The 24,097-nt window shown below is 38.5% G+C and overlaps 1 protein-coding gene across 1 annotated transcript in view; it reads left to right on the forward strand.

The window, feature by feature from the left end:
- The first annotated feature begins 12,560 nt into the window (after nucleotides 1–12,560).
- The window catches only part of LOC117392474 (exostosin-1), a 152,411-nt gene continuing 140,874 nt past the window's right edge, over nucleotides 12,561–24,097 (forward strand). Inside the window, exons 1-4 of the mRNA XM_055232319.1 lie at nucleotides 12,561–12,602; nucleotides 13,050–13,858; nucleotides 14,176–14,703; nucleotides 15,198–15,949. Of these exons, the coding sequence (XP_055088294.1) occupies nucleotides 14,374–14,703; nucleotides 15,198–15,949 (1,082 nt within the window). The 5' untranslated portion in view covers nucleotides 12,561–12,602; nucleotides 13,050–13,858; nucleotides 14,176–14,373. The remainder of the gene's footprint in view (nucleotides 12,603–13,049; nucleotides 13,859–14,175; nucleotides 14,704–15,197; nucleotides 15,950–24,097) is intronic.

Consider the following 24,097-nt stretch of genomic DNA (forward strand, 5'->3'; position numbering starts at 1 on the left):
CCCAAAAAATAACAAAAAAATGGTGGAGTAGTATTAAGTAGAAAAAGGTAGATGATTATGTTTAATGGCTCTTCACAAATCACATCAGAAAACCATAGTTGGATTCATCGAACTGATTCATTAATTTATTTACAGTATTTTTCCCAATGTATGTTTGCATCGCCCTTTTTCGGGTTGAGTTTATAAATACTTGCATTCAGATATCGGTGAAATTATGTAACTTAATTTAATTTTTAATAGAGAATAGAAGACTTGAGTTTGCCGACCTCAGTATTATTCTGTATCCCGTGCCATTTTTAAAATGCCTTACCCCCCAAAAAAGTATATTATTGTCTATTTTACTCTAATTTTCTTTTTTAATTTAATTTAAATATTTGTCTTGAATGTTGTTGCACAGATTTAAGAAAGTGGTCCTGACATTCCAACCATCCCTTGCAATCTTTAAGTTATGTTTTATGTCTTTAACCTTTCCATTAAAATATTGTACTTCCCTTGTACTATCTATGTGCTTTTCTGTTTCTAAATTGAAATCTCTGTTCAGTTGTTTGCCATTTTATCTTCTCCTATGCATAATCCAACATCTAAATCTCTTCATTTTGGGCTAAAAGTCTTCAATGTATGAGCAAGTTTGTGATTAAAAAGAGTAGCTTGTAGGGAGGACACCTTCTGCATGCTAATCTTCGCTACAACTTTACAAGACGTTCCCGAGGCTTGTTTACAGTTGTTTAAAGCAGTGTAGTGACGCGTGACCTTTGGCTCTGTGCGTTCCTATTGGCCGTTCTGTGTACGGGGCGTGTGTAGTGATTAATGTGCGTGGAGATGGGGTGACATTTGATTTGGGAGGGAGGGGGCTGAGTCAGCACACACATAAATCCACCTTTACTGATGGAGTGAAGGAGCGGATGAAAAATGCCAAAGGAAATCCTAATGAGAGCAGCGGGCGCCACAAGTCTACACACAAGTGGAGTCGTAGGATAAAGGCAAATAAGACAAAGTTACATTTCAGACATTTATTTACTGTTTAATCTTAACTTTCTTCAGGTAAAAGTTGCCTACAAGAAAAATGCTTGATAGCTACAAATGCATGGTCTGGATATTGATAAATCTTGGGCGTATTGGCAGGATATAATTTGCCAAAAAATGCTTGCAGGATACTCTTTGTGTGGTAATGTTGCACTGCTTTAAAACATCATTCCATCCCTTCTTAATGAAATTCTATAGACAATATCTGTTGAAGGTTGTAACAAAAAGAAAGATGATTTTTCATAATAGTGATACCTGTTTTTGCAGTTGAATTCTTCTGTAACAAACTATTAGACAGATTAACCGCTATATATACTTTATTTGTAATATAAATTGTATTGCTGGAGCAGTTTGTATTATTTTATTTTACCATTAAACTGCCCCCACCACATCTGATCAAGGCGACAGCTCAATTAGCAGAGTGTTTGTCCAGTGATCTGAAGGTTGGCAGTTCGAATCCTGCTCTCAACATAAACATCTTGGTGGTGCAATTCTAGCTCCCACAAATAAATAATGTCTTTGTGTCCTTGGGCAAGACAATTAACCCATCTTACCTCCAGCGTCTGCATAGACTGGTGTATGAATGTGTGAATGGGTGAGTGGCTCATTGATGTAAAGCACCTTGAGTGTCTTGAAGGTGGAAAAGTGCTATCTAAAAAAATAAGCATGAAATGAAAGTACTTCTATCACAAAACAAAAAACAAAAAAAAGTCATCATAATCATAACATAACATTTTCCCAATAGCCAAATTTATAGGTACCTTTAAGAAAACATTGAGATTGTAAATGGAGTTACTGTTGCTTTAAATATTGCCTTAATCAACTAAAGCCTATATGGACAGCACTTATTCCCTTTGTGAAACACTTTCAAACATAGTCCTTTGTGTTCACCTGAGATTAGATTTTCAAAGTGAAAAAAAGTATTTGTATGCTGAGTAACAACTGATCAGACAGACTCCCCGCTGTCCTCAGAGGCATCTCCACAGTGTGCCCATGTTTACCGCTCCGCTCCCCTCTGCAGCCTCATACCTTCACTTCTCCCTATACATGCACCCACTTTATAACATCTCATCATCTGTGTATCCAAACATAACATCACATTTGCTATTTTTTCAGAGTCTGCGTTGGCTTATAAACTGACTTTATCATGCGCCGTGTGGGTAACCAACTGTACAGCCACCACAAATATAAGGCAATTTCAAGTTTTTATTGAAATATTTATTTGCTCTTGATGTTCGAGGCTCCGTGACCAGATTTCCGTTCTGCCAGAAGTTGCTTGATATACAAGTATGTGTATTTGTGAGAACTAGCATCATGGTTTTGTGACGATGTGGAAAAAGATACGTATTGTAATCAAATAAAAGTACTTCTAGATGGCAAAAGGCCTGCTACTACTACTATATAAATACTAATATTTCTATAGTAATAATAACAGTAATTAGTCATATACTGTATAGCATATTTCCAGATGCTCAAAGTTGCTTTACAATTTCATGCATTAACTATTCACTCTATGCTCAATAGTTGTACGTTACTATTGTAGCCATAGCTGCCCTGGGGTAGACTGACACAGGGAGGCAGCTAATCGGCACCACTGGCCCCTTTGACCACCACCAGCACTTTCTCACATACACCACATTCATACTAGGCAAAGTGAGTGAAGTGTTTTGCCTAATGACACAACAGTTTGCATTAGAGTCACTGCTATCTTCACTGTGACACCTAGTACATCACTACTGTACAATTACTACTACTATTAGCTGCTACTGAATTCACTTTCACATTGATCTGGTTCTGGATCAAAAAATGTATGTTTTAGAATAATTTTACTACATTTTGTCACAACTTGTCCTCAAGAATTACTGAAATCTTGTGTTCCCAATAGTTTTAGCAGGTGTCCCTTGTCTGGACAGCCATATAGTGCATTAGTGTGTGCGCAGTGGCCCGATCACCATTACCGTCTGCTCCTGAACGCACCGATTTGTCAAGACAAACGAGTGACACAAGCAGGAGCACCAGCAGGAGGAGGAGGGGGGCCCGGGCTCTGAACCTGCTCCTGCCAGCACAACACTGCCCCGGGACTTTATTACCTGGGGGTGCGGAAATGGCTTTTGTCAACAAACGGCCCATCTATTTCCGCTCACATCAGTGGACTCAGGCACTAGATTTGTCTGCACCGGACCGGGCCAGTGGAGTGAAAAGTGGAACCGAGGAAATGGGCTCCCTCCTGCTGCTGTCGTATGCACTGCTTGAGTCTGGGCTGGAAAATTAAAGTGCATTTGACGGCATGCGTTTTGATTAATACCATTTTCTAATTATTACATGGTTTGGTGGCATAGTACCTGTGGTAAATATTTATCATAGTTTTGCAGTTAACTGGCAGTTTGTGAAGAAAAGTAGAAAAGTAAAAGTTGGAAAATACAAGAAGTAGCACTGGGTTCTACATTTTTTCTAGTATTGTCATTTATTGATATTCTTCATGTAATTTTGTTTAGTATTGGCCTTTGTTAAGATTATGGTTGCTAGGTAACAGTTATGGAATTACCTGTACTATGCTTTAGTGAAATGTATTGTCTAACCTGTCATATGAACTTCTACTTGACCGCACCATTAGCTTTCTCCTTGGACTTTTAAGCTATTGTCTTGAAACAATATTTACAATCTAACAAATCTTAAGATCTTCAGTGTTTGTGCTCACTTAACATATTAATTTAGACCCTATTAACAACGTAGTGCTACCCTATAGTGATCTACTTTTTTTTTTAAATTGTAGTATTGTTTTGAACACTCACAATTTGAACCATTTGCATTTTTTGTCAAGATTGGATGTGCAAGAAAGTGGGGCAAAAATAAAGATTCTTTTCAACAAATCCTTGAGCCATAGCTAATTTCATTCACAGTGATGGAGCAGCATCTCTATCCCGAGCTCCTCACCACATATCTCTGAAGGAGTGCCCAATGAGTTAAACCAGTCTCTACTCATCATAAAATTAGACAACCTACAACTTTGTGCCGTGATTTCACATAAACTCCTTGTTATTTTTTATACTTTCTATAGTACTAGTTTACTGACAGAAAAACAAACAAACAAAAAACAAAAAAACATGCGTAGATCTTCCTTATGTCAAAGCCAGTGAGAGCAGGACTGCACAGACGCGACAAGTGAGCTGTTGACCTCCTTTCACACAGGCCGACTCTCATGAGGCGTTGGGCTGACCATCTGAGAGCATTTTAAAAGGGGTCATCGTCAGGTCAACCGCTTCAAACTCAGGTCCAACTTTTTCAAACAGAAAGTAACATTTTCTATAGCATCTACCCGAGTCATCCTTTCCATTAATTGAAGCTCATCAGAAACTCCACGCTGCGTTTCAGATTTCAGGTTATCTTTGTTTCTCTGTTCGAAGGTTGCTTTGTAAAAAATGTAATTCATGTCATTAATGGCACGCTGAGGCCATCAAGTCACGGCCCTGTTCATTATTCCATAACAAACTCATTTACAGCAGCTCTGCAGGACAAGCCACGGTGCTTCAAAATAATATTCATACGCTTATATGGAATGATATCTTTGTTTTGTGAAAAGACTTTGCATACTTGCAAGTAGGAATCAAAGGTGCACTGTGTAACTTTTCGGAAGAAGACAAGCACCACAGGGTAAGTTACATGTCAGATCTGTGAAGAAACGGCACAGTTCACAGTAAGAATGCATGTTTTTATTTTGGTTTTTTTTTTCTTTTTTTTTTTAGCAAGAAAACATCTGCAATTAAATAAGGGCCACATAGCTAAGTTTATTGTCATACATATAGAACAATCAATCAGGCAACACCATTTCCATGGAGACAAGCACCAACCAGAAAAAGTACCTTTAATTAAGTAGTCATGCTGTTTTGCAACAACACAGCTATATCTGTTTGATTTTCATCTCACATAAACCTTATTGCCATGTTAATTCTTTGTGTTAAACATTTTTCAGAAATAGATTATAACTGTTCCATCTCGCAGCTTTCTCATAAAACATTTTCAACATTAATAACTTGTGATGCAGCCTGTAAATCCTTGCTAATATGAAGCCGCCATCTTGAGTTTTGGCATTTCAATTACCCACTTCTCCTCACACTCTGCCTTCTGTCATCTGGCTTACTAATGTTTGAATATTCTGTTAAAAGCTCCAGATGAAGAAACTCCTGCTCCCAGTCCTGTTAAATGCTAATACACTTTTGATTTATTGTGCTGCTAGCAATGCGTCAGTGCCTAACCAGTGTGTCAAATATTTATGTGCCTGTGAAAGAACCACATCTCCATATATTTTCTGTGAGTGTATGAATTATCATTGAAAGGTAATGCATTTCAAAGAGGAAAGCATGCATTATGGAAGTAATGTGTGATTATGTACATGTCTTTGATAGCAAAGGACACACTACTAATTATTACTGTTTACTGCTGATTTCCTTATTGAAATATCTGCTACTTATTCAAAGGGTTGTGTGTAATGTTCTTCAGTTTGATGATTTCATAATTTCAGATAGAGAGGCACTGTTTTTGAAAGAAATATCCAAACAGAAAATACACAAATGTACACTGCAGAGAAGGCTTGTTGCCACGTGAATAGGCCCAGTAATTATATATATATATATATATATATATATATATATATATATATATATATATATATATATATATATATATATATATATATATATATATATATATATATATATATATATATATATATATATATATAATACACTATACTATTACTAGTTTGCTGTTGTCATCCTCCTCTTTGGCCTTTGAAAGTTGTGAAAAGCTCCAACAAAGTCATTGCAGTGTATAATTATTATCATATAAATGGGTTATGAAAGTGAGGAATAGGTTTGGACCATTGCAAACAATTTAAAATGACTAGTATTATAGTTAGTACAGTTCTTAGTACAGTACACATTAAAATGAGGTACCCTATATCACCTTTAAAGCATTAATAATTAGTCTTCTTGTATTGGAAAGGGTTTCCTGATTGGTCAGTGTTTCCCAGAGTAGGAGGAGATAGGAACAGTAGGTGGGGTAACCAAAGATAACCAAAATATAGCCTACGAAATTGCCAAAATACAACTCCAGGAATATTTGTGCTGAAAGAACTGCATTATAGCATGGTCTATCATAACTCGCCCTCTTCTGATTGCAAGTAGCCTCTCCATTTTAACCTTTTACCAACACCAAACCCATCTTCTCAAGCAACTCTATAAAAACTACATATTGTATTCACACAGTTTTTCTATATGTCTCTGGTCCCCTCCTCCAACCCAGAAGGCAGCTCTGCTTATCTCACATGAAACTTATTATGTTCTGCCAAATAAAGGGGAATCCTATTTGACCAGTGGAACAAAGCGACACAAACATAGATGACTTCTGTGTAAAGATTCATTTCAGCACTATGTCATTTTTTTTACAGCTTGCGGCGGGAGATAGAACTCAAGAGCGATAAGAGCGTGTTGTGTTGGGGGAAAAAAAAAAAAATCAAAATTGTTAGGTGCATCCGCGTGGTTTCCGTCGCTAACATAACTTTTCTTTTATGTGCCTGCACCGTGCGTGTTATTATTGGAGAGGATATTATTGTTGGTTTGATGATTTCTTTGTCTGTCCGTGTGCTGCTGGATAAACAGACAGAAGAAGAAGAAGAAGCGGAGAGAGGCTGGAGGGGGGTTGAACATTTTCTCTCACAACAGGATTAAAATTGTGTGGCTTTCATGTGAGACAGGTGCTCTGCAGGAGAGAGTAGTGTCGCTCTGGAGATACATAGTCCACTGTCCGGTTAATACAAGCTGGTTTCATTGACTTTAATAGGGCTTCAGTACATAGCAGACTTCAGACAATATCTAAATAGCACCAGATTGCATAGGGGTTCATTTGAAAGTAAAGTTTGAACTGAAATGGTTGGTCAGCTGGGTATATAAGTACAATGGGGGTTCTTCTTCTCCTTCTGTTGTAAGGTTTAGGATGAGTTTTTGGTAGATTTAGAAGATAATTTGAGATGATAATCAAAATCATTACATATCAGACACAAAATAGTGGTCAAGCTTATTGTTTATTGCTTCTGTGGTTTCAGTATCGACTTTGGGCATGAAAAAACATGGCTTTCTCTCTGTAAGAAGTACCCTTATGTTTTTGTTTTTTTTTAATTTTTTATTTTTCGAACTATATTTAGTATCATAAAGATACTCTTCTGTACTGTTATTTATGTTATTATTTATGTTTTGAGTTGTTTGTATTGGGATTTTAATGTCTTTCTTATTCTGTAAAGCACTTTTAAATTACTTTTTGTATGAATTGTGCGATACAAATAAACTTACCTTGCCTGTTCTTGTACTTTTCCATCGCAACCCTGCAATTTCCTCATTGTCGCATGGGTAAAGGTTAATTTACATGATCTTTTCTCGTGCCTTTGAAATAAAATTGCAGCTATACTTACAGATCTTCTAAGTGCCTATTTAAATATTGTAAAAAAAAAACAAACAAACTTATAACTATATAAGTGAAGATATCATAACTTCCAAAACTAAATTAGTTTAATACAAAATGTTAAGAGCCCTAAACCTATTATAAGTAATCCAAGTAGCACTTATACTTTGTAGCATCTATCTTACAGTAAGTGATATAAATGGTCTCAAGTGTGATACCCACTCATCCCACCCAGACACATGGGGTTAAATGCTAATGGCAACACTCGACTCTGATGCTCTTCCCAAAACTTATGTGGTCTCCATGACGACACCCCCTCTTTCTGCCAAGCTTCGACATTATACAAGCATCCTGTGGCATTTCGCAGTTCACCCCAAAGGTCACCGTCCTGGTCTGAGGCACGGTGGGAGAGAGGAGAGGGGTCATTCAGGGTCCGCACAGCTCAAACTTATATCGATCCTGTGCTAAAATGTTTGTTAGCACATACACACACACACAGACAGGAGGGTGACATGAAAAATCCATTTATGTGGCAGATGCATTGGCAGGGTGAAGGGGAGAAATGCATTGGACTCGCGCTACTCTGTGGGTCTAGTCAATGAGCAAAATGAAATTAAAACAAAAGTTATACTGCATAAACAAGTATGTCTGAGGATATTCAGGCTTGTATCTGTGCTCATAGGATTCTCATTCATTCTGTTGATATAATATTTGTAAAATCGTAACCAAGGTGCAGAGCAAAGGCTTAAAAGGGTTTTCTTTGAATGAAAAAACTGCAAAAACCCTTTCTTGTTTGGGAGTTTGCATAGGCTTTTTTTTTTTTTTTTTTTTAACAAATGCGCATCTTAAATGTGCATAGACTAAAGGTTTTGTCTCCATGGAGGTGTTATTATTTGTCTAGATTGTTTCACTATATGAACTTAAATTTCAGTCACTACCAGGCCAAATTGTAGGTCAGATCAGTGGAGAGGCAAGCCTGCTCACTGCAAGAATGCATATTTTTCATGGTATTTCTGAGCAACGGAAACACCAGCACATGAATAAATGCAAGATAGGTAAGTTTGATGCAAAATAAAAAACATGCAGAGGCACAGCGACCTGAAACCAGAAATGTTTCAAAGTTCTCCTTTAAAAAGCAAAAGTGAAAATTATTGAGTTGTGGGATAAGACTTCTTCCCATGGTTACAACAGCTTCAAATTTTTACAAAAAGTAAATTTGTAGCAAGTTAGTATGCTAGTTAAGAATGTAGCACATAGACTATATACAATCTAATAGACACTTTCTTTCTTTGTTTGCTCTCTGTCAGAGCACTTTGTATCTCGTCTTGGACACGAAAACAGTTTGAAAGAGAAAATTATATCCATGCCGCTCACCAAAAGCACAACTAAAAGGTGGTGGCCAAGTTTCTTTTCACTGCTCAGATGTGACTGTCCGTTGAGTCATCTTTTGTCACACTTGTCTTTAGCTCCTGTCTGCAGATGGCTGGAGCGGGCGACAGCATGTGATTACTCTGTCTCTGGGTGTATGTCTTTGAATACTGCAGTTTGGGAGAGTAATGGTCGTCAAAGCAGTGTTAACAGTGTATATGCACCATTACTGTCAGCGGCCGGGCCCTTTTAGCCACTTCTATTAGACTCACATGGGCTAGACAAAGTGAGAAGTGACAAGGGACTCAATGCATCAGTATACAATGACTCATCTGCAAGGTTTTTTTCTTTAAAGGCAGTGGCATTTGGTTTGAATGCAAAAATAAAATGTGAATGTATACATATTTATTTGTGACTGACCAAGCTCTAATTTATGGTTTATTATTTTAATGTTCTATGACCAATTTTAAAAGTGCACTATAAAATGTTTTCTAGTAGAGTCCACCATGAGCTTGTCTCCATGGAGATATCATTGCTTTGCCTGTAATTTTCCACAGTGTAGCATCAAACCAATCCACCGATATTTAGTCAAAATTAAACCATTGTGAGTGGGGACTGCACAGGTCTGACCTTGTCAGCTTGTCTCCATGGACTGGGCAAATTTAATATCACACTGTGGAACATTACAGGCAAAGCAATAACATCTCCAAGGAGACAAACAGATGGTGGACCCTCCACCAGAAAATTCACATAGTGCCCCTTTGAATAAACATTAAAAAGTATTGTAATTATAGTCATGAAGTTAAACACTGAAAGTATGTTATAATCAGCACCATTCCCTTGACCTGGTTTAACTTCAGGCATATTTTGTTAAGTATGTCCTTGGGCAAGAGGTTTCCACTACTTTGCCTGCATAGATGTGTTAAAATTATAGGGTGTTTGGTGCCGTGTTGAGGTCATGAGTGCAGAAGAGCCGCCATGTCTCCACCAGCCTGCCCCAGGCCAGATGTCAGCTGATGTAATATGAATCATGTTTTATGGACACATGTTTTATCAACCACAAATGGACACGTCTCAGCTGATAGGTGCACTATGTAAATTTTCTGTCTCTATGGAGATGATGTTATGTCTGGGATGTTCCAGTATGGCATTAAACTTACCTGTTTTGTTGTTACCAAGCCTGGTGGGATGACCTCCTTGTCTCCAAGGAGATAGTTTAATGTCATACTGTGGAATATTAGAAAAGATAAATAGTGCACTTTTAAATTTCACTTTTAGATGCTGCTGCTTTTGCTAACTGGTAACATTTTTGAAAGGCTGCATTTTGCAACTGTTAGCATCAAAACCAGGTCCAATTTGAAAAGGGCTTCCCATTGATCCATGTGAGTGTGCAGTGTGGTGTAGTGTGCTTTTAGCTCCCCTGGCCCTCTGCTCACATCCCCATATGGATAATAAGTACTGTGATATCTGCAGAGCCACCAGATGGTACAAAATGTGGTTAGTTTGAAAATTGCACACGACAGCCTTTAAACCCTGTGCATATGGACTGTACTGTAGACTATAATGGGACAACAGCAGCAGCAGCGCGTGTGTGTGTTCACGTGTGCGTGTGTGTGTATGTGCACGCACTTGTGTGTTATGACCTACTGAGTTATTTGATTAAACAAACAATCACTAGCCAGTATAAGAGTCATTGATTTTCCATGTTTGTGCGGTTAGGATTTTATATGATGCCAATTGAATGTGCTGTTAGCATTTAGATGAGTCCACACCAAGCATTCTAAAGAGATCTTTAGATACAGCACAATTGCTTTGCTGAAATACAACAATCAAGAATCACAAGTTTTGTATAGGCATATTTTTATATTTGTTTTATTTTTCTTCATGTTCAGCTGGTGGTTGAAGGTTTTCTAAACAACTATGAGCCTTAGGTGGGATTTACTCTCCGGCTTTTCTCTCACTAAACCTTTGACTCACAGATCTTCTATGTGCATGTCGTTTGGACAGTGGGACTGAAATCACAGCCACTTGTTGATATGTTTTCTAGTCAATTGGAGAAAGTACTCCCCAACAAGGGGGATCTCAAGATGTCTAATGAGAGAGTCTCTCTTGTTTTTAGTTATACAGTTGTAGAAGTGATTCTTGTGGTATTTTATTATTTATTATTATCATTTGTGTTCAATATACACCAAAAAATAATGTTCTTAATTAAGTGCACTATGTCATTTTTCTGGTGGAGGCTCTGTCATCTGCTTGTGCCCATAGATATACTATTGCTTTGCCTGAAATGTTCCACAGTATGGCATTAAACTTATCTATCTCCATCTCCACAGTTGACTCCATGTTACAGATCAAATATGTAGATAAATGAGATCACTTGCAAGTGGTGGACATTGCATGAGAAACGTTATATGGTGCCCCTGTAAACTCATATATTTGACTACAAATAAAAAGTAATGTAAATAACATCAATTTGAAATGAACATTATCATGCCGGCCTAGTTTCACTTTCATGGAAACCACTCTCATCTCTCTACAGTGTCAGATGAAAGCCAGAGCCCGTCAGTGTGAGAGCTGAGCAGTGGTGTGGAACTGTCCTCTGTAAGCACCTCCTCAGATTTATCATCCTCTAATCGCCCATGAAGCCATCACCCACGGGCCCATCCCTCAGCACCCAGCAGCACTACACCAGGAGTCACCTGCATGCTCATTATTTACACTGCAGGTAAGAGTTAATAAAATCTCACCAAAACCTTATTTCTGATCTCTCATACACCACCAGTTAAAAGTTTGTTTCAATATATTTTTCTTTTTTATTTCCATGATTATTTGCATCTAAATAACTCAAAACTTGTTTTAGATTTTTTTTTTTTGTTATAGCCACCATTTGCTTTGAACCCTGGTTTGCACTTTTGGGATTTCTTGACCCTGACAAGGCACAGCTGTGAAGTGATTTCAGGAGACTTCATCAGGAAGCCAAGGGTTTGAAGTGCTGTCAACAAAGCAAAGGGTGGATACTTTGAGCAATATTATGTATAAAAAAAAGATTTAGTTTAGCTATATAATTTTATATATGTTGCATCATTTGATGTCTTCAAATGATGCAACATAAAAAAAAAAAACATTGAATGAGAGGGTGCGTCCAAACATTTGACCAAACTTTACCTCTATTTTGTTGACAAGTTGTGAGCCCAGCCTGTATCAGAACACAGAGGGGCCAGTAGGTGGCGGTGTTTCACGCGTCATCGCTCTTTGTAAGCGGATCCCTAACATCTGTGAACTCCAGCCCCCTCTTTCTGTGCCATTCTCATTTCTCTCAGATAATGACTTCTATTTGAATCATGATCAGATTAATTTCATTCAGTCGATGGCATTGATATAAAATGCAGCAGGGACAAGAGGACAGGGTGTGTGCAGGAAAGAAGGCAAACATCACAGCTGATCCGTCACATCAGATATCACCTCATTAATACCTTTAATGATGATTAAAAGTCGAGCAAATAAATAAATACAGCTGACAGAAGAGCAAATAGATCACATATTACATTTGAGGACAGGGCTCTGTGGCTTGTCATAACAGACTTGCCTATAACTCTATTTACTGACTACATGTAGCTTACATCTGAACTGGAAAAAAATCTTCATGCTATCACTATAAAGAAATTGTCAATTACAAGAGGTTTTCTAGAGAAACATATTGTGCCATTGCCAGTAGGAGACGCTATAGGCAGATGGCTGTGCACATCTCCAAAACTCAGGTGAGTAATTTACGCACAAGTACAGTTGGCACAAACACGTGCTTTAGGTATGGTGATACGTTTTTGTTTTATATTCTAACCATATAACGTAGCCTAAACGTCCCAAACTCTACTGTAAAAAAAAAACCCCAAAAACTTGTTGAAACATACATTTACGCGCGCCATTTGACCAAAACGTTCTTACTGCAAACCGCTGGCTAATATATGTTGTAGCCAAAAAACATGGCCTGCAAGAGGATAAGCGGTTGCATTAGTTTCCTGTGGTAGTCGATCTGCCATAAACTTACTAACTTCTTCTCTGTTTATGCCCGTACACTTAAACAGAGCTTGGTTTTGTTAGTGGATCTTTCCGGTCGCTGGGAACGCCACTTCTGTGATTAGTAAATGTTCTGCTGGGGATATTTTGACCTATAGGCTGCCTCACATGTTTCTCTCTCAACATGACAGACTACACCACTAGCACCTCTGCTTGATCTCCCATCTCTCGTATCCATCTGACGTGCACGCTGCCATCGCCGCTGCCTCCTGTCTGCCTCCTGCCCCCTCAGTCTGAGCTGGGGAAGCTGAACAGTGGCGCAGCCTGCGTCCATCCAACCCCGGACAGGAACATTACCTCTCCGGACTCAACTGGAAGCTCCCATCGGTCACTCAGGGTCTCACTATGGGTCACCACGGAGGAGGAGGAGGAGCCGGTCCGGGACATGCACTTTAGCTCCGTATTGGAACATCGACTTGGATCGTAAACGCGAGTCAAGCATCGTTGATTTAAGACGCGCCTGTGGCATTCCGTGCGCGATACTCGCCTAACCACGGATTTCGTTTTCTCCCCTGGTTCACGTGGAAATGTGGAGCGCAACTTGTAGTTTTATTAGTACGGATTCACAAACGAGATGACAACTGAGTGAAGAATGGTGCCCAAGTAGCATTTAATAAACGCGTAAAATGAAAATGAAAGCGCGCGATCTTTATCACTGAGTTGCGCTCTGTCTATTTAGTTCTGATTTAGACTTAAGTTTCACGTTTTTTTTCCTCGTTAGAAAAGTTTTTGCCTTGGAGGCGAAGGGGGATGGCAGCGCAGAGCTTGCCAAAATCCCGCATGGAGTATTTGAGTGCGTTTGTGGACGAGTGGCGATTACTTTTGGGGTGAACACAGACGACGATGTGCGTCCAGATAGCGGAGTCCTGCAGCGGGAGGGGAGAGCAGAGGAAACACTGCTGCGTCCCGGGACCACAGGTGTTCTTCCTCAACAGTGACGGTCAGTGATTTTCTTTAAGCAGTAATACATATGAAGGAAAATTAACTTCAAAGACTAAGTTGATAAAAAGTGCATACTGAGTTGACCTGTTTTACCTTTTTACTGTGATCGTAACTGTTGGGAGATCTGATGCATATAAAAAAAAAAATCCTAAAACTGAATTATGAGACACTGAATGACAAATCTGACTTTCCCTTTTTAGTTATGCACATTTAAATTCAAACCATAACAACTCTGTATAAGTAAATGATTAGTTTGAATAGTATTGTAATGTTGTTTTATTACATTGTTAATTATTTCTTGAAATGTGTTTTTAGTGACTTCAAATCTCAAGATGCACAGCTGTGGTTAGAGCATCTACACTGCGCTCCCTTCGTTTCCTCTCTACTGCCTCCTGCCTTCTTGTCCTGTCTCCTCTCTTCTTCCTCTTGTCGTTTTCTATCTCTCCTTCTCCCCTCACTCCTGCTCCCCTCTGTCCCTGTGCCCCCCTCCAGCCCCCCTGGCCTGCAGCACACATGCAGGCCAAGAAGCGGTATCTGCTTGTGTCTGTGGGGGCCGGTCTTCTCTTCCTCCTTTACCTGTGGGCTCTACAAGTCGGGGATTACCACCAGAACCAGCCAAACCAGTACCACTATAACAGACACTTCTCCCAGTTCCCCCAGTATCCTCATCAGTACCAGCAGTACCAGGAGTACCCCTACCATCAGCGAGGCGGAGCGGAGAGCGTGGAGGCGTTTCTGCCCGGGCCCCAGCCTCTGCCCCAGAGAAGCCCCTCTCGACTGCCCCGACACTGGACCGGGACCACAGAGCCACTGGAGCCCTACCTGGAGGGAGGAGAGCAGGAGGTACTGTGTGTAATCTCACTAAAAAGATTGAGAAATGTTAAGTAATTGGGGAAAGAAAGTAGATCCGCACAGCAGTTTTTGTCTGAAAGGCGCTCTGACCTGAAACGTCACGTGTTAATATAAAAAATTGGGACCTCGAAAACTAGTGTGCGGATCAGATTTCTTTCTCTAGATTTCAGTTTTTGGACCCACAGTTTTGAAATGCCCAATCATTAACATGGAACATGTTAATTTTTATTTTAATGTGATAATATAATTGTCTTCATAAAACAATCTTATTTTATCAATCATGTTTCTTTTTAATATACTGTTGTATGGTAATGTATAAGAGCAGTATGTATACTATACAAGAAGTTCACTTACTTAAGTTATAATCTATAAAAAACCTATAAACTGGAGTTGTATTTCAGAACATAAAAATATGCCATCATCTTACTTTGCTGTAAACCATTTAAATGCATATAAGTAATAAACTGTCGCATATTTTGGTGCAGGAGGACAGCCCGCAGCTGCAGCACCAGCACACGTCTCCTCGTGAACGCCGGGCCATCCGCGACAACATCTACAGGAACAGGCGCTGCCGCATGGAGACCTGCTTTGACTACAGCCGCTGCCAGTCTGGCTTTAAAGTGTATATCTACCCTGCACAGAGGGGGGATGAGATCTCCGAGACCTACCAGAAGATCCTGTCCGCCATCGAAGAGTCGCGCTTTCACACCGCTGACCCCTCCAAGGCCTGCCTCTTTGTTCCATCTGTGGACACGCTGGACCGGGACTTGCTTTCCAGCCAGTATGTCCAGAACGCCCGCACTCGGATACAGAGCTTACCCATGTGGAACGACGGCAAGAATCACCTCATTTTCAATTTGTACTCAGGCACGTGGCCGGACTACACTGAGGACTTGGGGTTTGAGGTGGGACAGGCCATGCTAGCCAAGGCCAGTACTGATGTGGTCAACTTCAGACCCAACTTTGATATCTCCATCCCTTTATTCCCAAAGGAGCACCCACTGAAGGGAGAGGCAGTGGGCTATGTGACTCTGAGCGACGCACCGCCATCCAGGAAGTACCTGCTTGTTTTTAAAGGGAAGCGCTACCTCACGGGGATCGGCTCTGAGACCAGGAATGCCCTTTACCATATCCACAACGGGGACGATATTATCCTGCTGACTACCTGTAAGCACGGCAAGGACTGGGAGAGGCACAAGGACACCCGCTGCGACCGGGATAATCAACAGTACTCAAAGTAAGTCAATTCATTACACTCATTCATTTCATATTTAAGATGCCGCTTTCACAAAGTTCAAGAACTATTTATGTATTTTTCTAATCTCCTGGAGCTCATTGGCTGCCTATATTAAGTCTTTTTCATTACATTCTTTAGTACAAAATATTGAACCAGACATTACAAAATAGTTTTAAATAGAGCTGAGCAATATCAACTAGGGATGGAACAAGATCTCGTGCCACAAGATTGTGCACACATGAGGAAAATAATCTTTTCCCCCCATGTACACATGTATACATTTGGAGAGGACAAAAAAGGGCTAAGTGCCGGTGAGTTACATCTCTTAATGTTCCAAAAAGTGAGTGCTAGAATGACAAAAATAAATAAATAAATAATAATAATAATGATAATAATAATGATAAAATACATAAAAACGTGAGAACTGAATTGCGCAATTTATATATTAGGAAATCTCATCTTGTCTCGCTGTCATGGACCCAATCTCGTGTCTCATCTCATGGAAATTGCATCTTGTTCCGTCCCTAATATCAACACATATAAAGGCAAAAATCTATTTTTTTCCAGCTAGATGGGGAGGGAGGTGTATTAATTTGAAATGATCATGGCTAAAATAATTGTGATTAATGATAATTGTTGAAGTTGCTGACAGTTGTTATGAATGTTATGGATATGATTAATTATAATTTTAGTACTATGAATAGGAACTGTTACAGAACTGCACTTTGTTATAAGTGAAAACATGAATGATCTAGAAGAGAACATTGTGGAGAAGTAGCCTTTTCCTGCACATTCTGGTGATATAATGATGATGATCTTTGTTGTCGATTATGACAGTTATATAAAATGTCATGCGAATAATTATTTTCTACCCTTTTTTATCAGGATAAACAATGTTATTGTTTTTTGTCCCATTATTACTTACAACATTTGAGTAAGCTGAAAGTTAATTTGAGGTTCAAATTAGAGGTTCTATTTTGTTTATTGGTATTTTGCAAATGTTTCTCGTAGGCATAAAAACTACACTATTGATATTGTAGATTTTGTATTTACAACAATCAAGATGGCCTAAACTATGCTTGTTAGTTTAGGGGATTTTTCTTTTGTTTTCTTTTGAATAGTGGATCATTTTTACCTGAGACATTGAGAAGTATAATACATGTTTATCACACAAATTAAATGTTCTTTGTTTACTCTTGTCAAACAAGTTAAATCATAGACAGTGCTTGTGCTAAGCTGCTAAATCTATATTGAACTAAGCTAGTTAAGTGCATAAACAACGCATTACACTGTGTTTGCGTTTGTTTAGAAGAAAGGCATTTTCTGTATGGTTTCCCCCCACTTTATATATAATTCATTGCAGAGGCAGTGATCTCATTATCAGCTCTTATTTTTTTCCGAGCCTGCATGTTTATGTGATAATTTCATCTTCGCACCGGTGCCTGTTGTTGTGTTTGAGAGATGCTGTCGATCATAACAGTGGAGATAAGAATGAAGTAAAAAAAACAAAAAAAACCTCCATCTGAGAATGTGAGAAGAGGAGACGTCTTCTTTCATGTGCATAGTTTGTGATCGTCATGGGACCCACTTTGGATTCTAAAACAAAGCGCGGTGAATGTGCAGATACCAAGGGGCTTCAAGTGTAGAAGGGGGATAAAAGTTTTGTCATCTCAGCGGTGGGTCCAGGCAAAAATGATCCAAACCGAACAACAGGATTTTACCTTTTGTAGCAAGAGGGAAATGAAAGCAGGGAAACCACTAATGCAGGGTGAAATGGGAGCTAAAGCATTTCTGTGACTTTAAGTAGCATACTTATTTGAAATAGAATATAAAGTTGTTCGTTGATGTGTTTTGGCATAGATTGTCTTATTTAATAAATGCGTCATCTTTGGGGTAGCATGTATTGAGGTGAATTTGTGGGTTCAATTTGCTCTTCATGAATGAATGAGATACTGCATGTTGCCCCAGTATATCCTTCTCCTATTCTTAACAATATGTACTTTGCACTAGGTAAAGTTGCACCCTGACTGTGCCTTCCTCTAGTAATGATGTGCCCACAACATTGCAAGTTGATACATGCCCTGTTGACACAAAATGTATGTTAAGGGAATGCTTGTCCTTACAGAAAAAGCTGTAACTATGTGTTGTGTAACTATTTTCTGGATGTGGCTTCATAGATTTTAGTGATATTTTCTCAGACACAAAAGCTGTAGTTTGCTTCATATCATGCATCATAGTTGGGAAATATCATGAAATTGTATCATAAAAGGTCTTAAAATACTATTGTGGACTGTGAGAATATATCGAATCACAAGCTTTTTTGCTTAAATTCACTGTTATGGTGCAGCAATAGCTAAAAAAGAGGGAACTACATATACAGTGATTCTGCCTGTTTCCTACAGACAACATGATGCAACTTTTAAATGTTAATTATTTGGATTAAGACAGTTCCAAAGTCTCATCAAGACATTTTGAAAGGAAAAATGAAGCAAATTCGCAATTTTGTTAACCGCCACAAAATATTGCAATACATTTTGTATTGTGAGACGCATGTCGTAAAAATGTTACTGACAGATTTGGGCATCATTACATCTCTAGTTTGCGTCATGTATAAACTTCAGGCTTGGGTCTGGCACAGCTCAAAACATGTAGGACATTATATATATGAACATTTCACAAAAACAAAATTACTATTTTCATGTAATAGCTCAGCACATTTTATGTTTGTCTGACTGAAGCAGTGGCATTCATTGAGGTGGTCAGAGTAAATCAAAACTGTAAAGGTTGGGACAGTGAGATAACAAGAGCCTGTTATTCTGTAGCAACAACAGGAAATGCCAGCTGCCAACAACACAATTGTTTGGTCCACTACTTTTCTAAAATGTACACTGTTGAGGTCACACCGTAGTGGGTTTGTCATAAGTAGCGAAAATCCTAACTAATTGATATTAAAACTAGTATTGAAACTAGATGCTCATTTGAACAAGTATCGATACTATAAAAGTCAAGTCAAGTCAAGACAGAAATTAACCTTTCCTGAATAGTTTTAGAATGATATTTAGCTGTGTCAGAAGGACCACTATGGAACCTACCCGGACCACTGAGGGATTACACAGATATAAGACCACATGACAGTATAAAAGAAAGTACTATGATTAAATGTTGATGTGTTTTTTTACTATCAAAATGGTGTCAGAATCGGTATTGAGTATCAAATCTATTCCTAAGTATCGAAATCAAGCTTTACATTTTATCGTCATGACAAAACTACATTTTAGATTAGGTTCTTGACTGCAGTCTTATCCATGATTTGAATTATTTATTGTATTTATCACTAAGTTACTTTTAGCATAAATGTACTTCACAGATCGCAGTACTTAAGGTAAGGTAATGATTTTTTTATTGTCTGTGAGTTTGGCCTGCACAATCACGATCCAATGGAAATCGCAGTTTGAGCTGGATTAATTATCACTTTGAAAAGAACAAAATATCCTTTCTTTTTATAGATAAATCTTGTTGTACCTGTAGTTTAAACCTAGTGAAAGAAGTTAACTGACAAGTGCTATGGTGAGATTTATACCTTGTAAAGACACTCTACTGTCTTGTGAGGGATTCAGTTTCTCCTACACTACTAAAGCTGTGTAAAAATGCATGGCGGACAGAGATCCAGCGTCTGGTAATCGATGGGAGTACATTAATGAACATAAAGTGCTTAAGAGCCTTCCTCACTAAATAAATAGCACCCCGGTCCTCTCTGTATCTTAGTGGCATCCATCTGATACCCAATGCTAAAACAAAACGCTCCTGTCTTTGCTTCTCTCAGCATATGTTAGCACAGAAGGCTTGTGTCCTGATTGTTAGCTGTGTTCAAAACTATAATTAAATGCAAGCTACAGATTGAGAACTAATTTCCATCTTAAAACCGGTTCATTAACTTGTCATTTGTGAAAAACTCTCATATTTGTCTGGGTAATCCCGTAGTAACCCTTGAAATTATGAAAGATTAAAATGTTGCCTTTCACTATCCAACCTTTTGTCATCTGTCCTGAAGTGAGTTTTGCTGCCGGGTTTACACAGCACATCAATAGACATCACACACCCCAACTAGAGTTCCTATCAGGGAGTGTTTGAATTAAGCTTTTTAAATCAATGGGCTGGATACAGATCGAGGCATCAGCTGAGTGACACAGGGCTAACAATGATAACAATGAGCTGGTTAAGTACTGTGTTTGCATAAAGGTAATTCATATCACATTTAAACAAGTATTATGCTGTTTTAAATTCTCATCATCAGCAAGCAAGCTTAAATTCATAGCAAAATAAAAATAATAATAATAAAAATAAGTAATTTTTAAACCAGAATTAGAATCACTGACCATTACTGATACACTACTTCACAAATTGCTTCACAAATTGCAGTAGTTAAATTAAGGTACTGATTTTTGTATTGTCTGTGCAATGTATCTCAGTCCAGTAGTGTAAATTAATCATGATAAAATCAAAATTGTGACTTATGCTTCAGGAAATTGTGATTTTTGAAGTCCATATATTTTGTTTGATTTTTAACGTTAATAAATAAACAAAAACCTTAAAAATAACTGCACTTGGAAATGCAACAGGTACTGGATTTCAGCACCATGGACAGCATCAGTAAATGTTCTTATTTTGTCACATATCTGAGCAGAAACTGGTCAAATGGTTCATACAAGTAGCTTTTTTACCCATACAGTAAATCTATAAACATCATGGCTTCCTCTCCATCGACCCTTCCTCTCTGCTTTTGTTCCTTGAAGCCATTCTCTGTCGGCCCGTTCCTTCCCACTTCCCTTTAAGAGGCTCCCTGACAGTGATGAATCAGACCAGGCCTTTTCATCCAATAAAGTCTATTCAGCGCGGCTCCGGAAAATGAATTGTTGCTTTGTTTTCTCGTGGCCGACAAGACGTTTTGACAGACGGTTTTAAGTGTGAGAGACCGCAGACACATTTCAAAGCCTAATGGAAACAGAAGCACATGACGCCACTATTATGGATATGAAGCATTTGAAATGATCTCTAATTGGATCAATGCAATTGTAAATGTTTTTGTGTAACAGGTTACTTAGTGCTGCCTACCAAACACTTGTGAAACTAAACTGGCCCTATTCTGAATGAATGTGACTAGTTTAAATTGTCTTTGAAGTGTTTCTACTGTGGCTTGTTGTCCACTGCATGTCACCTAGCTGACAAAGTTGAGAAAGCTCCATTTTGATTTGAAATAATATCAAGTAATACAGTTTGGTAATGTTGTGAATGAGGTCTCAGTCTATTCTGTTTTTATATGTTAAAGGTGTACTGTGTAACTTTTCTGGCGGTGGTTCTGCCACCTGCTTCTCTCCTTGAAGATGTTATTGTTTTGATTGTTTCATAGAATGACATTAAACTCTTTTGTCTCACTATTCTATCTATTTAGTTACAAGTGTGCTCATTACAGTTGTATTGCACCATTCATTTCAGCAGATTAAGCACTTGGTAACTTTCTGGAGGTTCAGACTATACTAACCATAATAAAGACATTCAAAAATGGAAAAACATGCTTCTATTTTTTGCAAAAAAAAACAAAACAAATAAAAAAATAAAAATAAATATCTGACCTGTACCTTGGCCTGGTGACATTGCCTGCATGATAGAAAAGTTAAATGCCACATTGTAGAACATTCTAAACATTCTTGGAGACAATTTAGTGGTGCACTCTCCACCACACAACTTACATAGTGCAAATCCAAAGTATTTAGCACCTTGGTTTGTGTAAAAAGTCTATTTTGACATTTTTTTTAGACCATAAATACGCTTTATTATTGTGTATATATTTTAGTATTTATATATATTATAGATAATATAACAGATATAATAGATTTTATTGTGTCATATCATATAGTCAAAAATTTATTGTAGGGCAAACAATAAACAATCTGTGACTGATTTTAAGATCCTTTATACACCACTCACTGAAGCTGATGTCCTTTTCCAACCAAAATGTTGGAACAGTTAACTTTATATACTCTTGCATACATAATGAAGCTTATTGTAATGAGATTTGACCATTTGAGTTCTATTGCATAATTTGAGCAGCAAACCCTCTCTGGAATACCATTAGCAGCCTGTCATCCTTACATTCTCTGCCTCTGTCTGTAATTGTGTTTTAATAAGCATGCTGGATAGTTGAATAATTTGTGGCGTGTCTGCTGCCTGTTTATAATTTCATGTTTTAAAGTGCATCTCAGCTGGAGATGCAGCTGTTGTCACATCTGGAGGAGTGTGGCATCTGCTCCATTCAATATGTACGACATGGTGTAGTGTGGACAGGCTAATGCAGAGGCCAGCCGGGGTCATGGGGATACACAGCGTGTTAAGTGCTCTGAATGTTTAAGCTTGTCTTGCAGAAGGATGCTCTGTTGAAGCTAATTAGAAGTTAATGTCTTCCTCCTACATTTTTGCATTTATTGGATGTCATGTTCCACACCTCCAGTTTTTTGTTGCTAACACACATTTGATGAGATTCTGAACCATCACTGACATCAACATACATTTATCATAAACTCTTTACAAATATAATCTGCATGACTCTAAGGTGAAGTGAATAACACACAGAAGGTTAATTATGTGCTCATATTATAGTAATTACCATATTTTCTGGACTATATGTCGCTCCAGAGAGTAAGTCAGACCATCGAAAAAATGCATAATAATGAAGAAAAAAAACATATATAAGTCACACTGGACTGTAAGTCACAGTTTTTGAAGAAATTTATTTAACAAAATTCAAGACCAAGAACAGAAATTTTATCTTTAAAGGCAAGTTATAATAATAACAATAAAGCAGAGAACAACAGGCTGAATATCAGTACAGCATGCTAACGTAACACATAGACAATGAACTGAAGACCTAACTAAAGCATAAAAAACATGCTAAGAAGTTTACTCGCTCTCACTCCAAATCACTAAATCCACTGAATTCTTCACCTTTGAAGTAGATGAAGCACCCCCTTCTGTGTGGCTGTCATACTGGTACAAGCCTAGAGTTCCCTCGTGCAGTTGTCTGTGCAAATTATGTATTTTTATAATTTCACATATATGTCGCACCTGAGTGTAAGTGGCACCTCCAGGCAAACTATGAAAAAAAGTGCAACTATAGTCTGGAAAATACGGTATGTCACTTTTCTGATGGAGCTTCCACCACCTGCTTGTCTTCATGGAAATCGTATTACTTTGCTTAGAATATTCCACATATTATGTAATGTAAGTGATTGAGACAAACAAGTGATGCTACCACATCAAGTTACAAGTGAGATCTGTGGAGAGGAGGGAAACCCCACAGTAATAAATGCAGGTTTTTTGTGAAATAAAAAGACCTTTAATAAAACAGTGCATTCTTAGGCACTAATTTGAAGCACCCTTTTTTCATGTGTTTTCCACCAAATTAAATGGTCTTTGCTCAATGCAGGACACAGGCCGGAGTTATCAAGGTCCGTGCCAAGGCTTTGGGAGGGTAAAAGGAGGAATATTGATCCGATCTGACTGGAACGCAGCGGCCAATCAGCAGACAAACAGGTTAATGGTTGCGGGCCCGTGTGGAGAGCCAAACATAGATTGGCATTTAGTTCAAAGAAGGCTTGGCATTTGTATAAACTGACCCTCTGACAGGCACACAAGCAGATAATCTATTAACAGAAGTGACAATTTGAAACTGCCGCCATGTAGCGCTGAAGGATTGATTTAAAGAACTTTTAGTCCAGGCTCGATACTGGTGTCATTCAGTGTTAAGTGATTCACAGTGTGTCAAAGATCTAGCCAAGCTCACGTCAGGACAGAGTATGTAGAGAGACTAGCCTGGCTAACACTAGATTAATATCTTTAATGCTCTGTATTGAGGTCTACACATCAATCTGGATCGGCCCTCGCTAAAAGTGATCGGGAAACGGCGAAACATTGTGGTGAATATTTGAAACTGATTGGTTGAAGTCTCACAACAGACATCTTTCCCATCCACAAACGCACAGCGCTTCCCTCTGCACATAGGCTGAACTACGTGCTTTGGCGCTTCACCTTTGACCTCTGCCACAATGCTGTCCTGTGATTTTCTGAACCACTGGTTTACTGGGTAAATGCAAC

The sequence above is a fragment of the Periophthalmus magnuspinnatus genome, chromosome 24 (assembly GCF_009829125.3).
Source record: "Periophthalmus magnuspinnatus isolate fPerMag1 chromosome 24, fPerMag1.2.pri, whole genome shotgun sequence".
In the NCBI taxonomy this organism is placed as follows: Eukaryota; Metazoa; Chordata; class Actinopteri; order Gobiiformes; family Gobiidae; genus Periophthalmus; species Periophthalmus magnuspinnatus.